This window comes from Pseudorasbora parva, chromosome 22 (genome assembly GCF_024679245.1).
Source record: "Pseudorasbora parva isolate DD20220531a chromosome 22, ASM2467924v1, whole genome shotgun sequence".
Classification (NCBI taxonomy): Eukaryota; Metazoa; Chordata; class Actinopteri; order Cypriniformes; family Gobionidae; genus Pseudorasbora; species Pseudorasbora parva.
Genome location: NC_090193.1, coordinates 3,741,547 through 3,760,839, shown reverse-complemented (window position 1 = coordinate 3,760,839; position 19,293 = coordinate 3,741,547). Strand labels below are relative to the sequence as shown.

The following is a 19,293-nucleotide window of genomic DNA, read 5'->3' as shown; positions in this document are numbered from 1 at the left end:
CGCTTCTAGCACGGCGAGAGCTTCGGCTCGAGTTAGTTTATTCACTCTAGTATTCTCTGTCCGCGGCGATAGAGCGACAGGACGAGAGAATTGGAAGCGTGAGGTAAAACTCTGTCCGCGGCGCTTCTAGCACGGCGAGAGCTTCGGCTCGAGTTTGTTTATTCACTCTATTATTCTCTGTCCGCGGCGATAGAGCGACAGGACGAGAGAATTGGAAGCGTGAGGTAAAACTCTGTCCGCGGCGCTTCTAGCACGGCGAGAGCTTCAGCTCGAGTTTGTTTATTCACTCTAGTATTCTCTGTCCGCGGCGATAGAGCGACAGGACGAGAGAATTGGAAGCGTGAGGTAAAACTCTGTCCGCGGCGCTTCTAGCACGGCGAGAGCTTCGGCTCGAGTTTGTTTATTCACTCTAGTATTCTCTGTCCGCGGCGATAGAGCGACAGGACGAGAGAATTGGAAGCGTGAGGTAAAACTCTGTCCGCGGCGCTTCTAGCACGGCGAGAGCTTCGGCTCGAGTTTGTTTATTCACTCTAGTATTCTCTGTCCGCGGCGATAGAGCGACAGGACGAGAGAATTGGAAGCGTGAGGTAAAACTCTGTCCGCGGCGCTTCTAGCACGGCGAGAGCTTCGGCTCGAGTTTGTTTATTCACTCTAGTATTCTCTGTCCGCGGCGATAGAGCGACAGGACGAGAGAATTGGAAGCGTGAGGTAAAACTCTGTCCGCGGCGCTTCTAGCACGGCGAGAGCTTCGGCTCGAGTTTGTTTATTCACTCTATTATTCTCTGTCCGCGGCGATAGAGCGACAGGACGAGAGAATTGGAAGCGTGAGGTAAAACTCTGTCCGCGGCGCTTCTAGCACGGCGAGAGCTTCGGCTCGAGTTTGTTTATTCACTCTAGTATTCTCTGTCCGCGGCGATAGAGCGACAGGACGAGAGAATTGGAAGCGTGAGGTAAAACTCTGTCCGCGGCGCTTCTAGCACGGCGAGAGCTTCGGCTCGAGTTCGCCTATTCACTCTAGTATTCTCTGTCCGCGGCTGTAGCGCGACGGAATGAGAGAAGAGTGGGAACAACTCTGTGGCAGCGGCGGAAGAAGAGCCGCGGCGGCGGCAGAGTGAAGAGAGCTTCGGCTTGAGTGTGCTCATGTCCTCTAACATTCTCTCTTTCCGCGGCGCTATTCAGCGCGACGGGACGAGAGCAGAGGGAGAGTGAGAAGAGCTCAGTCTTTCCGCGGCGCTTAACGACGCGGCGGAACGAGAGAGTCCTCGAGTAGAACAAGCCTGTAAGCTCTAGAAGTGGCGTTGCAGCGGCAACACAAACACATATAACACTCAACATAGACACAGTTTAAAGGATATATAACGCCGGATGGCGTAGCTGGAACGGCAGAGAAGGCGGAGAGGGAGTCCGTCGTCCTCAGCTGCAGGTTCCGCTGGTGCCTTTTCAACGGCGGTGCTTCTTCCGGAGACCAGCGAAGGTATCGCTGAAGGAGATAAAATCTGACACCTATGGCGAATTAGGGTCTTATATAGCCTCCTGTATGCAAATATAAGCACCTTTTTCGGCGGGCTTCTGGAACGCCCCCCATTGGTTCGTTCCTCTCAGCCGCCTCACCATAGGTTCCTGCAGTTGCCGCAGCCCGGCCAATCAGAGCGCTCCTCGCGCTGGGCTATGGCCGTGCAGCTCACTGCGCTTTACATAGATACCTTTATTAAAAGTTTTGCTTCACATTCTCGAGAAAAGGAGTTTTTCCCATACGTAATACGAGGAACCTCTCTCGAAAGGGAACTAGTCTTTAGTCTTAATTTAAAAAAACTAACTTCTAATTCTAATGCTCTTTAATGTGTTCTGTAGTTTGTATTTTATTCTGGCCTTTTTTTATTATAAAAGGTGGTCAGACTAAAGAGTATTGGGCAGTGTGGCTTGCGCACTTCCCTTTAAATCACAATACTCAAGTAACGATTGAGTTTGGCGTCTTTAGAAGTATGAATAAATTCCCATTTGATCAAAAATACAGTACAAACTGATTTATGTATATATATATATGGTGCTGAGTCACATTTGACATGTTTTTGTCTTGATATTTTAAGGTATGGAAAGATTGTGTCCACCAAAGCAATTCTGGATAAAACCACCAACAAGTGCAAGGGTGAGTGCAGATCAAGATAACCACACCTCACTTCTCACTTCTCAGGGTATAAAATGATTGACTTTTTGTATGTTTGGCTGTAGGTTATGGCTTTGTGGATTTCGACAGTCCTGCAGCAGCGCAGAAGGCCGTGACGGCGCTCAAGGCCAGTGGAGTTCAAGCTCAGATGGCCAAGGTAGGGTGTTACAGAAATAGCGTATGAACATTCAGCACATAAACCATTGACTCGCAATCACAATCTGAATAAGCTTGCTTTGACAGCAGTGTTTAGTGAGGAGGCCCTCTGTGTTTATTCCGTGAATTCCAGCTCTCTTGCTTAGAAATGCTGTTTCTACTGACGTGTTTCTGCTCGAGCAGCGCAGCCTTGATGAATCGCCTTGCCTTGATTGTCTCCATGCTCGTGATAAAACTGAATGCAGTTTGACTCGAACCGCAGCGCTTTACTTTAAGCCACAGTCGCACTACACTGTTCGTTCCATTGAACTGCATTCAAACGCAAGCTCATGCGGAGAAGTTTGGGAATTTTGCTGCATTCCAAAGTTCAAGTTTGGTGAACTCCGACCTGATAATTTGTGTCATGTGATGACGTGTGACCAATATAAGTTTAAAACCACACTGCAGTGCAAACTTTTTGCAAGCAAGTGGAGTACATTGTATATTTTTTACATTTTGGTTTATTATTTGTTAGGCTGACAAGCCAGTCCCACATCAAGATGTTTGGTCTGGAAACTCACCATTGGCAGCTCAATCCGAGGGGCGGATAAACGGTTGTCTTTCAAACTCCCTCTGCACGCGATAGGATAGCGCTACACCAACCAGAGCTAGTTGAAAGATTAAACATTCGCCGTATCCGGTCGGCGAAACTCCGAACACATCTTCCCTTCTTCAGAATGACTTCAGTGCCGTTCTTTGTTCTTTTCTCAGAGAAAAGCTTAACTCCAAGTCTTCCAGAGTCGCGATCAAAGCTGATTCGAAAGACCGCCGTTCGCCAGTTTCTGTGTTTACTAGAAGAACGCAAACGCAACTCGGCCGTCATTCTGTTAAGCCCCGCCCATCGACTCTATACACGATGTGATTGGCCCGACCAGAGTTTGGCGATAACAGCTTAGAACTGTATTGAGAGTTGCTAGATGAGACTCGCGGGCAGATTCACGCCGCTAGGGTGCGCCTAGATTTCTAAGCTACTTATTTATTATATGTTGAATTTATGTTTTTTTTTAAAGACACCAGTGCGGTTATATCACAACCGTTACAGTGTCTGTAGAAAAGCTTTTATTGACACCAGGCCGAGCAAACGATTGACAACAATATGCAATAGTCTCCAAAAAATTGTTGCAGCGCACAAAATCACTGACCATGTCTTAAAGGGGTCATGAATTGAGAAATCAACTTTTCCTTGAGCTTTTGATATATAAAAGGTCATGGTAATATAAGAATATCCTGTAAGTTTCAGAAGAAAAAGAAAAAGTCAAAAGTCTAAGAAAAGCTTTTATTGACATCAGGCCCAGCAAACGATCGATCTCAGAATATGGCACCGCTTGACGTCATCGTGTGGTCAAGCACCGCCTCCGCAGACGATGAACACCTCCTGATTCTGTAGCTCCGCCCCTCGACTCGTGCCACTGACATCACACAGGCTTACATAAGCTAAACCGAATCCAACTTCTAGTATTGCATTACTAACTATAGCTGCGTTTCCACCACAGGAACTTTACCCAGGAACCAGGAACTTTGGGTGGTACTCGGTGTGTTTAGACCGCAGGAACAGGGTCTAAATGAAGTTCCGGGTAAATATTTCCCCCTCCAAACGGCCCTGCTCGCGAGGTAGTACTTTTACAAAGTTCAGGAACTTTTCGAGGGCGGGACTTGGGCGCTGAACATGCTGATTGGTTGAGCTCAGGCAGCATTTTATTTCAACCGGCATTTTTAAAAGTCTTTTGCGAGGTTCGTTCTACGTTCAGTAAATATCAGTCTTGCTCTCTGTCTGATGGCTCGCGTTCGTCTCAGCCAACTCATGTGCAATGTCCGTAATAGCTGATAATAATATACATTGTCATTTTAAATCTAGCTTTACAAGCTTTCTGAATATGCTGCTGAATCTCCATATTAGTGCTCTTTTCTGTCGTTGTTAATTACCTTAGTAAACCTATACATAACCAGCAAAAGCAGCACAGTTTATATCTCTTCCATACTCATTATAATTTTTTTTCACCATGTAAACGACCTGACCGATTACTGTAAGTGTGCGTCTTTACATGACGTGACAGCGCGCGCCGCGCTCATGTTGACAAGAGAGGAAAGTTAATTTTTCTGAGGGGTAAACTTTTTATTTCGTAAGTTATGAAGATAATGTTGGAGTAATGACACAGCGTATATTGCCCCGGGCAGTTTTTACTTTAACTGCGCTGACAGAAGATTTATAATTTTTTTTCTGAGATGATTATTACACTTTACAACAGATACATATCTTATATAATACTGTATTAGTCCTGGTGGCTGTTAAGAGTTGCTATGGCTACAGTTAACACACTCCAGCTGCTGGAGAAAACAGCGGCGACATTTTTGATGCGGCAGACAAACTGCATGTGACAAAATGATTGCGATTGAAAGTCATCACATCTAAACACGATCGGTTTAGATAACGTCTCATGTAAACAGTCCACTAAATCTTTCAATCGGCACAAAAAATGTTGGTCGTGCAAAAATGATTACTGTCCTTCAATGACTTGGAGGAGCAGTCGAGCGCAGTCCTACATCACCGGACTAATCTTCACAGAACTTTAGATCGCGGTGGAAATGCAGACGGTTACAGGCTTATGATGTTTTTGAATGTATAAACTGCACGAACATCATACGTTGAACTCAGACAACAGTATAAAAAAATAAATAAAAAGCCAGTTCATGACTACTTTAATATTTTACTTTTTGTCCCCACACCAAATTTTTGACCAAAACCTTGACCCAAACTGAGACGTGCACATTTCTGGAATTAAAAATAAAACTAAATATATAGTTATAAAATTAACAATTTTCAATGTTCAAGAGTAATATAAGGTAACTACAGGAATTAACATGGTTTAGTTTCAGGGTTAGCACCTTTATTACCACTCATTATCATTATTATAGTAAATATACATTCAAAATTTTGGTCAGTAAGTTTTTTTTTTTCTTCAGAAATGATACATTCATTTGATCAAACATGACATTTATAATGTTTCAAAAGCTTTTTATTTAAAAAAGTAAATGCTGTTCATTTAAACCTTCCATTTCTCATAGAATGCCAAATATTAGGGTTTCCACAATAATATGAAGCAGCACTGTTTTCAACATGGATATTTCAGAAATGTTTGTTGAGCATCAAATCATCATATGAGAATGATTTCTGAAGGATCATGTGACACTGAAGACTGGAGTAATGATGATAAATTTAGCTTTGATTACAGGAATAAATTATATTTGAACATATATTCACATAAAAATACTACGTAATAATATACCCCAAATAAATTAAATAAAATAATACCCCAAACATTAGACCATTAGAGAACATGTAGAGCGGGACTGTAAAATAAAGTGCTGCCCTGTAAGTAAACTACAGACACATTTACATACCAGCATCATAAACCTGTCACTGCGCGGCTTCCTGGACACGAGTCAAGCTTCATGTTTAATGATGAGGTTTGTTGACGTTGGTTAGGTAATGCTTGGCTGGTTTAATTACACACACACACACACACTCACGCACGCACCCACGGCGCACACACACACACACACACACGCGCGTTTGGTTTACTATCTTTGTGGGGACTCTCCATAGACGTAATGGTTTTTATACCGTACAAACTGTATTTTATCCCCTCTGCCCCTAAACCTACCCATCACACACACACACACACACACACACACACACACACACACACACACACACACACACACACACACACACACACACACACACACACACACACACACACACACACACACACAGCCTCCTAAACCTACCCATTCATTCAGGAAACGCAGGCAACATTCTGCATCTTTACTTTCTTAAAAAAACTCATCCTGTATGATTTATTAGCCTTTTGAAACGTGGGGACCGCTGGCTGGTGATCTCAGGTCTTACTATCTTTATGGGGACATTTGGTCCCCACAATGTAATATAAACAAGGACACACACATACACACACACACTCCTATGTGAAAGTATCTTCATTCCCAATGATAAGACACACATTTGCCTAGATAAAGATATCTGTGTCTCTTGGCTTTCTGACTCATTGCTCTGGCACGCTCTCTGCCATTGTTTGCCATTTTTCTGCTGTGTGTGTGTGTGTGTGTGTGTTAATGGCTCTGTTGTAATATTCTAAAGTTGATCCCTCTGTGTCTCCTAGACTCTCTTTTGTATGACACTTAGGGAGTGTGTGCTGGTCAGGTGGAAACACACACTTTAAACACATACATGCACACTGATAAATGCTATACACCCATGGTGAACTTTACATTAAAAAAACAAACTGATCCATCTCTCTGCTTCATTTTAAATGTTTTATTTTAACCCAGGGAATGCCGACTCGTCATTATACAACATCCCAGTCATGATGCTAGAAACACCTGTTCACGTGTCACTGGGCTCAAGAATGAAAGAAGTTGCACTAGCCTTTTCTTCCCTATTGTGCTGTATATCTGAGTGAAACGCTTCAGGAACAAGAACAAATGTGGGGCGGGGCTTGATTTTCTCCATGGGGAATCAATTGGATGGCTGTGGTTTGCTATTGGTGGATCTAATTTGAGTGACAGGTTGCCCCGCCCTCGTCATCAGAGAAGAGATGAGCTGTGAGAGGGAGGGAGGGGAGTTATTCTGTTCAAGTTATGAGGCTTATTAATTTAAAACAATAATGATGTGCATAAGTAATCACTTTTTAAATCAAATAAGAAATGTCATTTTTGATTTCATATTGACATTAACTGCAGTTTAACTGTTATGTTCAGAATGTAATAGCTACTTAGTTAACACTAGTTGTTAATAAGTACTAATATGAAGATTTTTAACTCAACCGTTGCTGTGTGTAGGTCATATAATCATGTGAATGGGTAAAAATGATATGAGAGAGCAAAAAAAACATGCTTAAACAACACGCACAAAGGCTCATGACGACACATTTATATCTTAAGACACAAAATGATCCGTTTGTGTGAGAAATCGAGCCGTATTTATAAAACAATTTTTACCGCAAATACAGTGCTATATCCAACAGCCTGGAACGTGCTTCACTTCAAGTAAGGTCAATATCCACACTCTGAAATAATATAATATAATATAATATAATATAATATAATATAATATAATATAATATAATATAATATAATATAATATAATATAATATAATATAATATAATATAATACTGTATATATGAACTATTCCTTTTAACTCTTTTTAACTTTTTATTCCTTAATAAATCCAACTCTAATATATTTTATATGCAAATGCATATTAACTTTAATGCCGTCCCATTGTTAATCCGTAGGGTTTAATATGGAGTCGGCCCACCCTTTGCAGCTCTAACAGCTTCAGCTCTTCTGGGAAGGCTTTCCTCAAGGTTTAGGAGTGTGTTTATGGGGATTTCTGACCATTCCTCTAGAAGCTCATTTGTGAGGTCAGGCACTGATGTTGGACGAGAAGGCCTGGCTCTCAGTCTCCGCTCTAATTCATCCCAAAGCTGTTCTATCGGGTTGAGCTCAGGACTCTGTGCAGGCCAGTCAAGTTCCTCCACACCAAACTCCTCATCCATGTCTTTATGGACCGACGCTTTGTGCACTGGAGCGCAGTCATGCTGGAACAGGAAGGGGCCATCCCCAAACTGCTCCCACAAAGTTGGGAGCATGAAATTGTCCAAAATGTCTTGCTATGCTAGCATTAAAAGTTCCTTTCACTGGAACGAAGGGGCCAAGACCAACCCCTGAAAAACAACCCTGGTAATACAGTGTATCTGCATGCAAAACAGTTTTTCTTCTGCTAATGTGGCTGTCATTTCTGACATTAGATGTTTGTCAGTGTCAGGTCAAGTTTACTTTATTTATATAGCGTTTTTTGCGATGCCGACTGTTTAAAAGCAGCTTCACAGTGTTAAAGGTCCTGTTCTTCGTGATTCCATCTTTCAAACTTTAGTTAGTGTGTAATGTTGCTGTTAGAGCATAAATAATACCTGTAAAATTATAAAGCTCAAAGTTCAATGCCAAGCGAGATATTTTATTTGACAGAAGTTCCCTTTCAAAGCCTACAGCGAACGGCCGGTTTGGACTACACCGCTGCACTTCCTGCTGTGATGACGTCACTAGAACCGTTTGTTGACTAACCCTCTGCCCACAAGTACACGCAGAATAGGGGGCGTGGTCTCGTTGCTCTCCCACGTGGAGAAGAGCGCACATTCAGCGCTTGCGTCTCCCCGTTATGGTAAGAGGCGGGACTTTTCCGGGCAAAGTGCGCTAAGCTGCTGTCCAATCACAACACAACAAGCGCTGGCCCAATCAGAACTCGTTACGTGTTTCTGAAGGCGGGACAAGGAAATCATCAGGCCGTTTTTAGGACAGAGGAAACAGCAAGGGGGTAATCTAGCGCTCGGAAAGCGTTCCACCCCTAGGGGCTGCCATTGCTAACCAAGCCATCACCTGCTGTTAGCATCCCATTGACTCCCATTCATTTTTGAGTCACTTTGACAGTGAATAACTTTACATCTGAGACGTTTAAAGACTCCATTTGTCCATTGTTTATTTCTAAAGAAACACGACAATGCACAAAAGGCTCCGTTACCTTGTATCTTACACTATCGCCCCGTAGAAGCTGTTTTTGTAAAAATAGGCTAACTATTGCGTCATAACCAACGCGACTAAGTCGCACCGTTGAGAAATTACCGTATAGACCTGAGGAGACGCTCGCAGGCAATCTTCTACTGTCTATGAGGCAGTCGGGGGGATGTGGAGACATAAAGTCTGATAAAGTCAAGGGGGAAGAATGGGGAGAAGCCCATAGTGAGCCAAAAGCAACGGGAGAAAATATTTAAACAACGTGATTCAGCTTTCACTTTCCACATCTACTAGAAGACTCACAGCTGTCAGACAGGAGGCTCACGTCACATCCACGTCCTCAAGCTCAGTCTGAGCCTGCGCAGTTCGCTCAGCCATCAGGAAGTGAGTGCTCCTATACTGACATCACTTAACGCCGTAGAAGGCAATGGGATCGCTCCGTCCATTTCTTTTACTGTCTATGGGAAACAGCAGTGTACAGATAAGTAAATTGTGTGAAAAATATTGTTTTTACACGCGAAACATGAACTCATGTTATATTGCACACTGTAAACATAATCAAAGCTTTGAAAAAACGCGAAGAACGGGACCTTTAACAGGAAAATGATGCAACAGAATTTGATTCGGCTGTACAGTCATTCTGGAGATGGTGATGTTAACGGTGATGTTATCAGCTCATTTCAATGGTCATGTAGCGAAAATTTGGACAGCAGTAATCTAGTTAATATAGTTCATTTAGTTTTGTAAATGTAAATTTATTTGGATGTTTAGTTGAAAACTTTAGTTGAAAATGTAGTGTCCCCAACTGAGCAAGCCAAAGGCGACCAAAGGAACCGAAACTCCATCAGGGCATGATGGAGAAAAATAAACCTTGGGAGAAACCAGACTCAGTCGGGGTGCCAGTTCTCCTCTGGCCGATCATCAAACAGTGTATGATTATTATTCTGGCAACCTTACAGATCAGAAATCATATCAGATCGGAGTTGTCACGCCGGAGACGGGTTTATGAAGGATGTTGTGTCGATGCAGCATTTACAGTGGAGAGAGTAGTTGACACGCTCTCAGCAGACACTCATGTCCAGCCGCAGGTCCACCATCTGATCCGGACACGGCCCGGATCCGGGATAAACCTCGGGATAAACAGAGAGACTAACATTAGCGTAGATGCCACTCTTCTGATGATGTAACGAGTACATCAGGTGTTATGGGAAGTGTTCCCGGTTCCGGCTGACCTAGTTAATGCAGTCTAACAATCATTTAACTGAATTAAATTATATGAATTGATAATGTTCTATGCGTATGCCCCAGTGTCATGGTTTAAGTATATCTTTATGGAAATCATGAATATTTTATATTTTTTGTATTAAATTATTCATAAATGAAGTGAAAAACTCAACCCGTCACAAGTTTTCAACCCCGAAACAATGAGAAATATAAAGACATGTGACAGTGTTGAGTTTTTTTTTGTTGTTGCACAAAATGGCCACTGCTCTTCTTGTAGTGTAGGAGAGTAGACCATATTATGGCAGCAGTGAAACAAGGACATTGTTTATACTTATGGATTAAAATACATAAAAATAATTTTACATCTTAATTTTATATGATTGGATTGAGTTCTACCCTCCCTGACTATAATACGTCAAAAAAATAAAAGAATAAAAACTATTATACTACTTACCATCTTCTACATCACTGTTAAAGAGACCTGAGTGATGTAATTAGTGATAAATGATGTCACATATGGGTGGAGTCTAAATTATTATAGGCGGAGAATGGTTGGTGTGGCTGGGTTGATTTCAGACTTTATATTATCAAATATATTGCAAAATTTTTAACACAAATAAACACTTGCAAAATTGCCAAATTCAGTGTACAAAACAAGTACAAATTCAGTGAAGTGCCTCAGGGACGTGACAAAGTGCTTAATGTACAATAGAAATAAGATATTATTTTATGATAAGTATTATTTAAATGCAATAATCATTTTTGATTCAATATAATGGACATACTAAAGTATTGTGAGAAGCTTTTAACATTTCATTTTGGTAAAACACCGCTTTTATAAAGTCTGGGGGACTGAAATATTACCAAATCCCAAAAATGACCCTTCTTGCTTTGAGCGACATATTCTCACTATATCATAATACATCAGCCATAAAAGCCCTTAAATATGATACTCAACAAAAAGCACACTTTTTAATTGAACGGTTCCATAGAGACAGAGCGACGCGTCATAATCTGAAGCCACGCCCACCGGGGGGGAAACAAACCAACCGTCTCCATTGACTTTCTATTGTGGGAAGCGGCCTCCTTATCATTTCTGATTTATTACAAAAAAACGAACTATGTCTAAAAGCTGATATGTGACCAGGTGTACAGAAAACAAGCTAAAAAAAAAACCAGGAACAAAAAGCCAGAAGTTTTTATAAGCTGTTGAGCCAAAAAACGAACTTTTAAGGACACAAAATTGGATACAGGCGCTTGAGTCAGAGCGCGACTTACATTACACTGAGAACTACACACACTGGAGGGGAAAGTAATCAGCGACAGGAAATATAATATATAAAACGGACGTTTGGATATTTGACAACATGTTTACTGCACATATAGGCATACTGAGACATACTGAGGGTCAGGATCCCAAAATTGACCCATTCTTCTTCTGCTGAAGCTTCACGTCTCATTGCCTGTGTCCACTTTTGTCTCCTTAAACGCTCGTTTTTTGGGGTCGGCAGCTTATAAAAACATAGTTCTGTGTTTTTTAGCTTGTTTGCTGCACACCTAGTCACATATCAGCTTTTAGACATTGTTCTGTTTCTTGTTATAAGTGAAGAAAGACGAGGCGACCGCTTCACGCAATGAAGAGCGTTGGATTGCCCCCAACCTCTACCCCCCAGACCACAGGGTGTGGCCTAAATATGCTCTGTCTCAATGAAGATGTTTCTGGCTATTATTAAAAGATCAAAGATTATACTAAAAGATCTGTGCACATAATGACTTTTGGATCGTTTATCTCACTGGAAGTGGAAGGTCAAGTTGAGGGCATTGCATTGTGGGATATACAGTATTATGTGCAGTGTGTTCTGTCTGGCAGTAAGTCATCGTCTCGGTGTGCGTACAGTAACAGAAATAGGAAGAGTAGTGTGCAAGCACAGCCAGTGAACTTTCCTAATGTTGTTTTAATGAAGAATCGTGTCATAAATGTTGGTTTATTTCAGTCTTGAAGAAAGCTTCTGATGTGTTTAGAGAGTGTGTCATGGAAACAGGAAGGAGATCTTTTTCTCCGGGGAAAGATGAGACAGAGGCAGAGCTGCAGCAGTCTTTCTGTTTCTCTTCACTCGTTTACCGGAGCATTTTCAGACCACTTCATCAGCCTCTGAGTCGTGCGGTGCTTTCTCTGATGTAAAGCCCTAAGTGTACTACCGGTTTATTTTTTTTTGCACAGCTGTACGCATAGCCTTTCAAAGTATACTCTACTTCTAGGCGCGCACAGGCCGTCAACACGTCGTCAACTTGCTCTCTGTCGACAGAATGTTTTGTCACAAGTTATAACCAAGCGGCAACCTCTCTTGAAGCCAACACGGAAGTGACTTAAACTGCAGTTCATCGACTGGCCGCTAGAGACAAAAGGGAGTCAAATCTGTATCTCCCTCTTGATCAACATTACAGCAGAAATGTTCACAGCCTGGTACAAAAAGTGTTTTTGGTCTATACGGCTAATTCTGCCCTTCATGACAACTGTGAGAGGGGTGCATTTTTCACAAACTCATCTGTTTAAATTATACTAAGCTTTGATGTTTGCATAATTAAGGGCGTGGCCACTTGAGTGACAGGTAGATTGTCACTACGGTCATGCTAGGTGGGCGTGGTTTCAGTAACCAGGCATCTAAGCTCCGCCCACATCCCGCCTCTTTGCCCATTTTCAGTTATTTGGGAGTGACATGCGGTGACACGCTGCCAAGATGGCGACGGCCGGCTCCGTCCACTTTAGGCTTCAAAAATGCTCTTCAGAAAACTGCGGGTGACGTCACAGACGCTACATCCATATTTGTTTACAGTATGGTTTATAACCAATACACATCTTTAAAATCTATTCGGCTAGAGTACAAATGCAGGTACTTTTTAATCTCCTTGCACAATCTCTCATCCATGCAGCTGTGTGTTTCCCTCTGTTCTGTTTATTACGTTTCTTTGACGAAGTTGTGAATCAATGGCCCAGAAGCACCGTTACCACCTTGTGGGCGAACAAATTAATGCAAATAGAAAAAATGTAATGAGCATAGGTGCACGGTTAGAAAAATCCTAATCAACTGAAAGTGCATTAACAGTGAATTAACACAACAAATTCAATGGTTAAGTCATTTGTTTATAATGGTTTTAAATGGAAAAACACTTAACGGGAACTGTGCATTGTGCCTATATTCTGGATTCATCTGCTCACCTGTACAGTATGCATCATTAATAAGGTGCTTAATGAATTTGGTCTTTTAATATGACTGCTCTATTACATCAGTACAAACATGATGAAAATGGCCGGCAGCCAGCGGAGGACAGCCTTGTTTTTTCTCTCCAGAGCGTTCCTATAAAGATGTGATGTCACGTGAAAAGATGAATTGTAAGACGGATTAGTACAGTCAGATTTAATGCATGCGTTTATTTCCAGCAACAGGAACAGGATCCCACCAACCTGTACATCTCTAACCTGCCCGTGTCCATGGACGAGCAGGAGCTGGAGGCCATGCTCAAATCCTTCGGCCAGGTCATTTCCACTCGGATCCTGCGGGACGTGAACGGAACTAGCAGAGGCGTCGGCTTCGCAAGGTACTATCTATCTATCTATCTATCTATCTATCTATCTATCTATCTATCTATCTATCTATCTATCTATCTATCTATCTATCTATCTATCTATCTATCTATCTATCTATCTATCTATCTATCTATCTATCTATCTATCTATCTATCTATCTATCTATCTATCTCTGTCTGTCTGTCTGTCTAATTCCAATCTATCCATCATCCATCCATCATCCATCCATCCATCCATCCATCTGATTCCCATCTGTCTATCTAATTCCAATCTATCCATCATCCATCCATCCATCCATCCATCTGATTCCCATCTGTCTATCTAATTCCAATCCATCCATCATCCATCCATCCATCGGTCCATCCATCCGATTCCAATCCATTCAATTCCCATCCATCCATCCATCCATCCATCCATCCATCCATCCATCCATCCATCCATCCATCCATCCATCTAATTTCCCATCAATCTAATTCCAATCCATCCATCCATCCGATTCCCATCCATCCATCCATCCGATTCCCATCCATCCATCCATCCATCCATCCATCCATCCATCCGATTTCCATCCATCCATCCATCTGATTCCTATCTGTCTATCTAATTCCAATCCATCCATCCATCATCCATCCATCCATCCATCCATCCATCCATCCGATTCCAATCCATTCAATTCCCATCCATCCATCCATCCGATTCCCATCCATCCATCCATCATTCCATCCATCCATCCATCCATCCGATTCCCATCCATCCATCCATCCATCCATCATTCCATCCATCCATCCATCCATCCGATTCCCATCCATCCATCCATCCATCCATCCATCCATCCGATTCCAATCCATTCAATTCCCATCCATCCATCCATCCATCCATCCATCCGATTCCAATCCATTCAATTCCCATCCATCCATCCATCATTCCATCCATCCATCCATCATTCCATCCATCCATCCATCCATCCATCCATCCATCTGATTCCCATCCATTCATCCATCCATCCATCCATCCATCCATCCATCCATCCATCCATCCATCCATCCATCCATCCATCCATCCATCCAATATTCCTGTCTTTACCATCTTTTTTATATGAAATAAATTTTTTCAAACATAAAAATAAAGCTGACGAATGAATTTCACAACTTTTCCTACGATTTATTTGTTTATTCATGTCTTTGTATAACAGGATGGAGTCCACAGAGAAGTGTGAAGCCATCATTCAGCATTTTAATGGAAAATATATCAAAACCCCACCAGGAGTGCCAGGTAGACAATATTTATTTGATATATATATATATATATATTATAAAAGTAAAAAAAAAAAAAAATCCAATTTATGACATTTAAAAAAAAATGTTGGTTACTGGTTGCTTTGACTGTAGTACCAACAGAACCGTTGTTATGCAAGTTTGCTGACGGAGGACAAAAGAAGCGACAGAACCAGTCAAAGTACCTACAGAACGGTCGACCCTGGCATAGAGACGGCGATACGGTAAGAGTGAGTGTTTATACTGTATAGTATTTATTTTTTTGTATATGACTGTTCATACAGAGCCTGTGCATTCTGTAAAGTTAATGGTTGTCCTTTCCACGTTCAGGGGGGAATGACGCTCACATACGACCCAACAGCCTTACAGAACGGGTACAGACACTCAATGTATCTACTATTTAATGTGTATATTTAAAAAAATGTGTATTTCCCTATATATCATCACAATATTAACTGCATTTTAACTGAACATCTAACTTAGGGGCTAATGTTTTTTATTGTTTTTGCTTATTATTTTCAGGTTTTATTCTTCTCCGTACAGCCTTGCTCCAAACAGAATGATCGCTCAGTCCTCTCTGTCTCCATACATGTCCTCACAAGTACCGTCCTACCAGGTGAGCATTAAAGAGGACCCATTGTGCTTTTGTCCATAGTCTTTTGTCTTTAGTGTGTAATGTTGCTGTTTGAGCATGAAAAAGCTCCAGCGGGAGTTGTTCTATATCAGTGCCAGTTGTCTCTGAACTTCCTGAAACTCCTCTACTGTAGTCTTGAGTTGTCTTCTGGGAACCAACACGCCACAATATTTCTCATTTAAATCATTCATATGCAGAATAAAGGGGCGGGGCCTGGTTGAGTTAGTACAGTGCTGAAACTGGCGGTTATGGTGAGGGGCGGGGCATATCCCAAACAAGCTTGAAGCACTTAACCAATCACAACACACTGGTCCAGCTGACCAATCAGCAAAAAAAATTTTTTTTTAATGAGGCACTTCATAGAGACAGGAACTAAACAGAGCATTACTGACAGACTGGGAAGAGAGGAGCCTGACGTGGTCATACTCAATTCTAGTCAGAATATGAGTCTGATGCTCCATTGGGCTGTGATTATGGGGCGTGTTTCAACCGAACCAGGAAAGACCTCAAATGGACAGACCAACAACCAATCAGAGCAATGAAGCGAAGCATTGTCAAACGTCAACAGAGCTCAACTGCACTGTTGCTAAGTCCGCGTTTTTTCCGCGGGTTGAAGCGACTATTATGTGATATACAGACCCATGAGTGCAAATTTTAGCAGGCAACCTTGCCAAAATAACAAATTTTACCCCCCAAACACCATTTTTTTCCAGAGAATCCCCCGAGAAGCTATTGTTTAGGGCTAGTAGTTGGCGGGTTTTGTTGTAAAAACTTGGCAACCCTGTGGAATAAACAATCTTTGCCGGTGTTGTAAAAAAATAAAATAATTTAATGATACACAGAGTACTAACCCAACATGATCATCATTTCTGAGAGAAATAGTGAAGGTGATGCAGATACAAACAAGCTCTCCATTTAGGATTTGAACAAATATAACCCAAGCCCCTTTGATGACGTGATGATTACGTTACTGTTGATCATCTGTCCGTCATCATCTAAAGCCCGCCCTGATGATTTCATTGGTCAGAACAGTTTCTGTTCGGGGATAATTACTCCGCTATGGAGAAAGGCCAGACCGAACTGCTCGACCTAAAAAAATTGTGGGCGGGGCTAAGTTCGGCTGGCATCCAGGCTAGAGAATATAGGGAAATAAACAATATTCCAGCAGGAAAACCTGTTTTAGTAGTGCCCGAAAACAACAACAAACTTCTGTTTAAAATAATTATATTAGTTCTCTGTACACATACTCACACAAATATTATAAAGGAATTTTTTTTTTTTTTTGGTAGACTATTAAAGGGTTACTTCACCGCTTTTTCATATTAAACTATGTTATTCCCTTAACTAAAAAGAGTTGATACATACCTCTCTCGTCTCAGTGCGTGCACTTAATCTCTCTGACGCGCGGTGATGATCTGATAGCATTTAGCTTAGCTCCCTAAGCCCAGTTCATTCACTATGGTACCAAACAGAGATCAAGTTAGAAGCCACCAAACACCTCCATCTTTTCCCTATTTAAATACAGTTACACGAGTAGTTGAACGATCAAGTATGGTGACAAAATAAAACGTGGTACTTCTCTAATCAGATTAAAAAGGAGAACTATAATGTATGGTGGATTAGCACTTCTGAGAGTACTTCGGCTCGGCGCAGTAAAAAGTCCCGTCCCGGCCGAAACATCTTCCCTCACACCTCCCCCTAACTCTCTCACTGGTTTACTTATAGTGCAACATATTTTGATAAAGGGTCAGTGTGTGGTATTTATGAGGATCTATTGACAGAAATGCAATATAATATACATAACTATGTTTTTAGTGGAGGATAAAGGCCGTTATGTTTTTATTACCTTAGAATGAGCCGTTTCTATCTACATACACCTCGGGTCCCTTACAGTGAAATCGACATTTGTCTGCCGTCATGTTTCTACGGTAGCCCTAAACAGACAAACTTCTCTACAGAGCGCTATTCACTCTCTGCTCTCTCAGATGATGACATCTGTGTCCTGCGTCAGCCACCGTAGTTCTCTATGTGCTCCGAAAGGGAGGGGGATGGGCTCTTTCACTCAATGGTCTCAGCAGACCTTCATTTCTGTATTTTATTAGCATACTTTAGGTCAATACAGATCAGATTACATTTTTTCTTTTTGTTGAGATACTGAGCTCAGGCTGAGCGTTTGCCAAAGCTGATAGCGGGCAGATGGAAACTCGCAGTGACTCAGCATTAAATGAGAATATCAGACCGCAGTGACTCAGCTGAGCTGGGGCTTGTGGGAATTCTGACACTTTATTGAGTGCTAATGGATCGACAGGCAAAAGCAAATACTATTCGCTGAGATGTGTCCTCAAATAGCACTGAATGGCCCAATAGAGCCCGATTTAGTCCAAGATTAACATGGCATCCAGTTTGACCTCGTTCATGACTGCCACCGAGTGTTAAAACGCGAAAGGTGAAGCTTGAATTTACGGGTATGTCCCTCTTTGGCTACTGTACTTTCAAGATGGAGGAGCAACATGGCGACTGGCATTCGAACCCCTCACCCGAATGGATTTTCAATGGTATATTATAAACTCACGAGAATACTTTATTACTTGAAAGAAGTAAATATACATTAATGAGCACATATATTTTTGAAAGAACTCAGTGTTTTTAGCTAAGAATAAACTAAAAAAGTAACACAGTGTAGCTTTAAGATTGAACATTGGTCTGGGGAGTCTGCTCTGTATTTTCTACTGCACAAGAGGTGTGATCAACGGGCATTATTCAAATGACTCTAAGCAATTGGATAGTCCTTCAACCAATCAGACCACAAGAGGCGTGATCAACGGGCAACGATCCATTACTTATTTATCCGTCATCATGTTAAACTCGCCAATAGCGTGCCAGATGGATAAGCCAGTCTGTGATTGGTTCTCGCAAAAGTGTAACAGAAGCAGTAGAAATTAATGTACAGGTTTCTAGACTGAGTTGCCGGGCGAAAGTCATATCGCCGACAGATCAGGCTGGGTTTACCCAGTCTACATTATTACTGTATTTCTGAACAAATAATTGTATCCTTGGTAAGTAGAAGAGACTTCTTTCAAAAACATTCCAATTCTTAAAATGGAGACGCAAACCCCTTCCACATTCCAGTCACTGCCATGAACGGTACCATCTGGCATTAAATGAGCAGCATATGGATCCAGATGCACTTTGGGATAGCTTGTGAATATTGGCTGGTACGGTGCATTTGAATTCTGGTCCAATATTTGGCTGGTGTCTGCAGTGTGATTTGTGAGGCTGAAGTGGAGAGAGATATTTCAGGAGCGGCCGAGCGGGGAGTTTGGGACAGGAGAAATATATATTCTTGATTATGTTTGTGTGTATCCACAGGTGCACAGCCCGTCCTGGATGCATCATCAGTCGTACCTCATGCAGCCCACTGTGAGTGCTCACTTATGTCTGACTGTATGCATCCACATTTTTTATTTTGCCTTGTTGATTTTCTGGGTTTATAACATCTCTCTGTCCGCAGGGGACCGTTCTGACTCAAGCTATGGATCACCCGATGTCCATTCAGCCCACGTCTATGATCGGACCCCTGACCCAGCAGCTCGGTCACCTGTCGCTCGGCAGCGCTGGCACGGTCAG

General features: G+C 42.0%; 1 protein-coding gene across 4 annotated transcripts in view; it reads left to right on the top strand.

Moving 5' to 3' along the window:
- rbms2a (RNA binding motif, single stranded interacting protein 2a) overlaps window positions 1–19,293 on the top strand; it is a 98,364-nt gene that overhangs the window by 71,153 nt on the left and 7,918 nt on the right. Inside the window, exons 3-11 of one of the 4 annotated variants that reach the window (XM_067431079.1) lie at window positions 2,088–2,146; window positions 2,230–2,321; window positions 13,612–13,769; window positions 14,951–15,030; window positions 15,147–15,262; window positions 15,363–15,421; window positions 15,555–15,648; window positions 19,036–19,086; window positions 19,178–19,288. In XM_067431079.1, the coding sequence (XP_067287180.1) occupies window positions 2,088–2,146; window positions 2,230–2,321; window positions 13,612–13,769; window positions 14,951–15,030; window positions 15,147–15,262; window positions 15,363–15,421; window positions 15,555–15,648; window positions 19,036–19,086; window positions 19,178–19,288 (820 nt within the window). The remainder of the gene's footprint in view (window positions 1–2,087; window positions 2,147–2,229; window positions 2,322–13,611; window positions 13,770–14,950; window positions 15,031–15,146; window positions 15,263–15,362; window positions 15,422–15,554; window positions 15,649–19,035; window positions 19,087–19,177; window positions 19,289–19,293) is intronic. The other 3 variants (XM_067431080.1, XM_067431081.1, XM_067431082.1) reach the window with 3 other exon arrangements.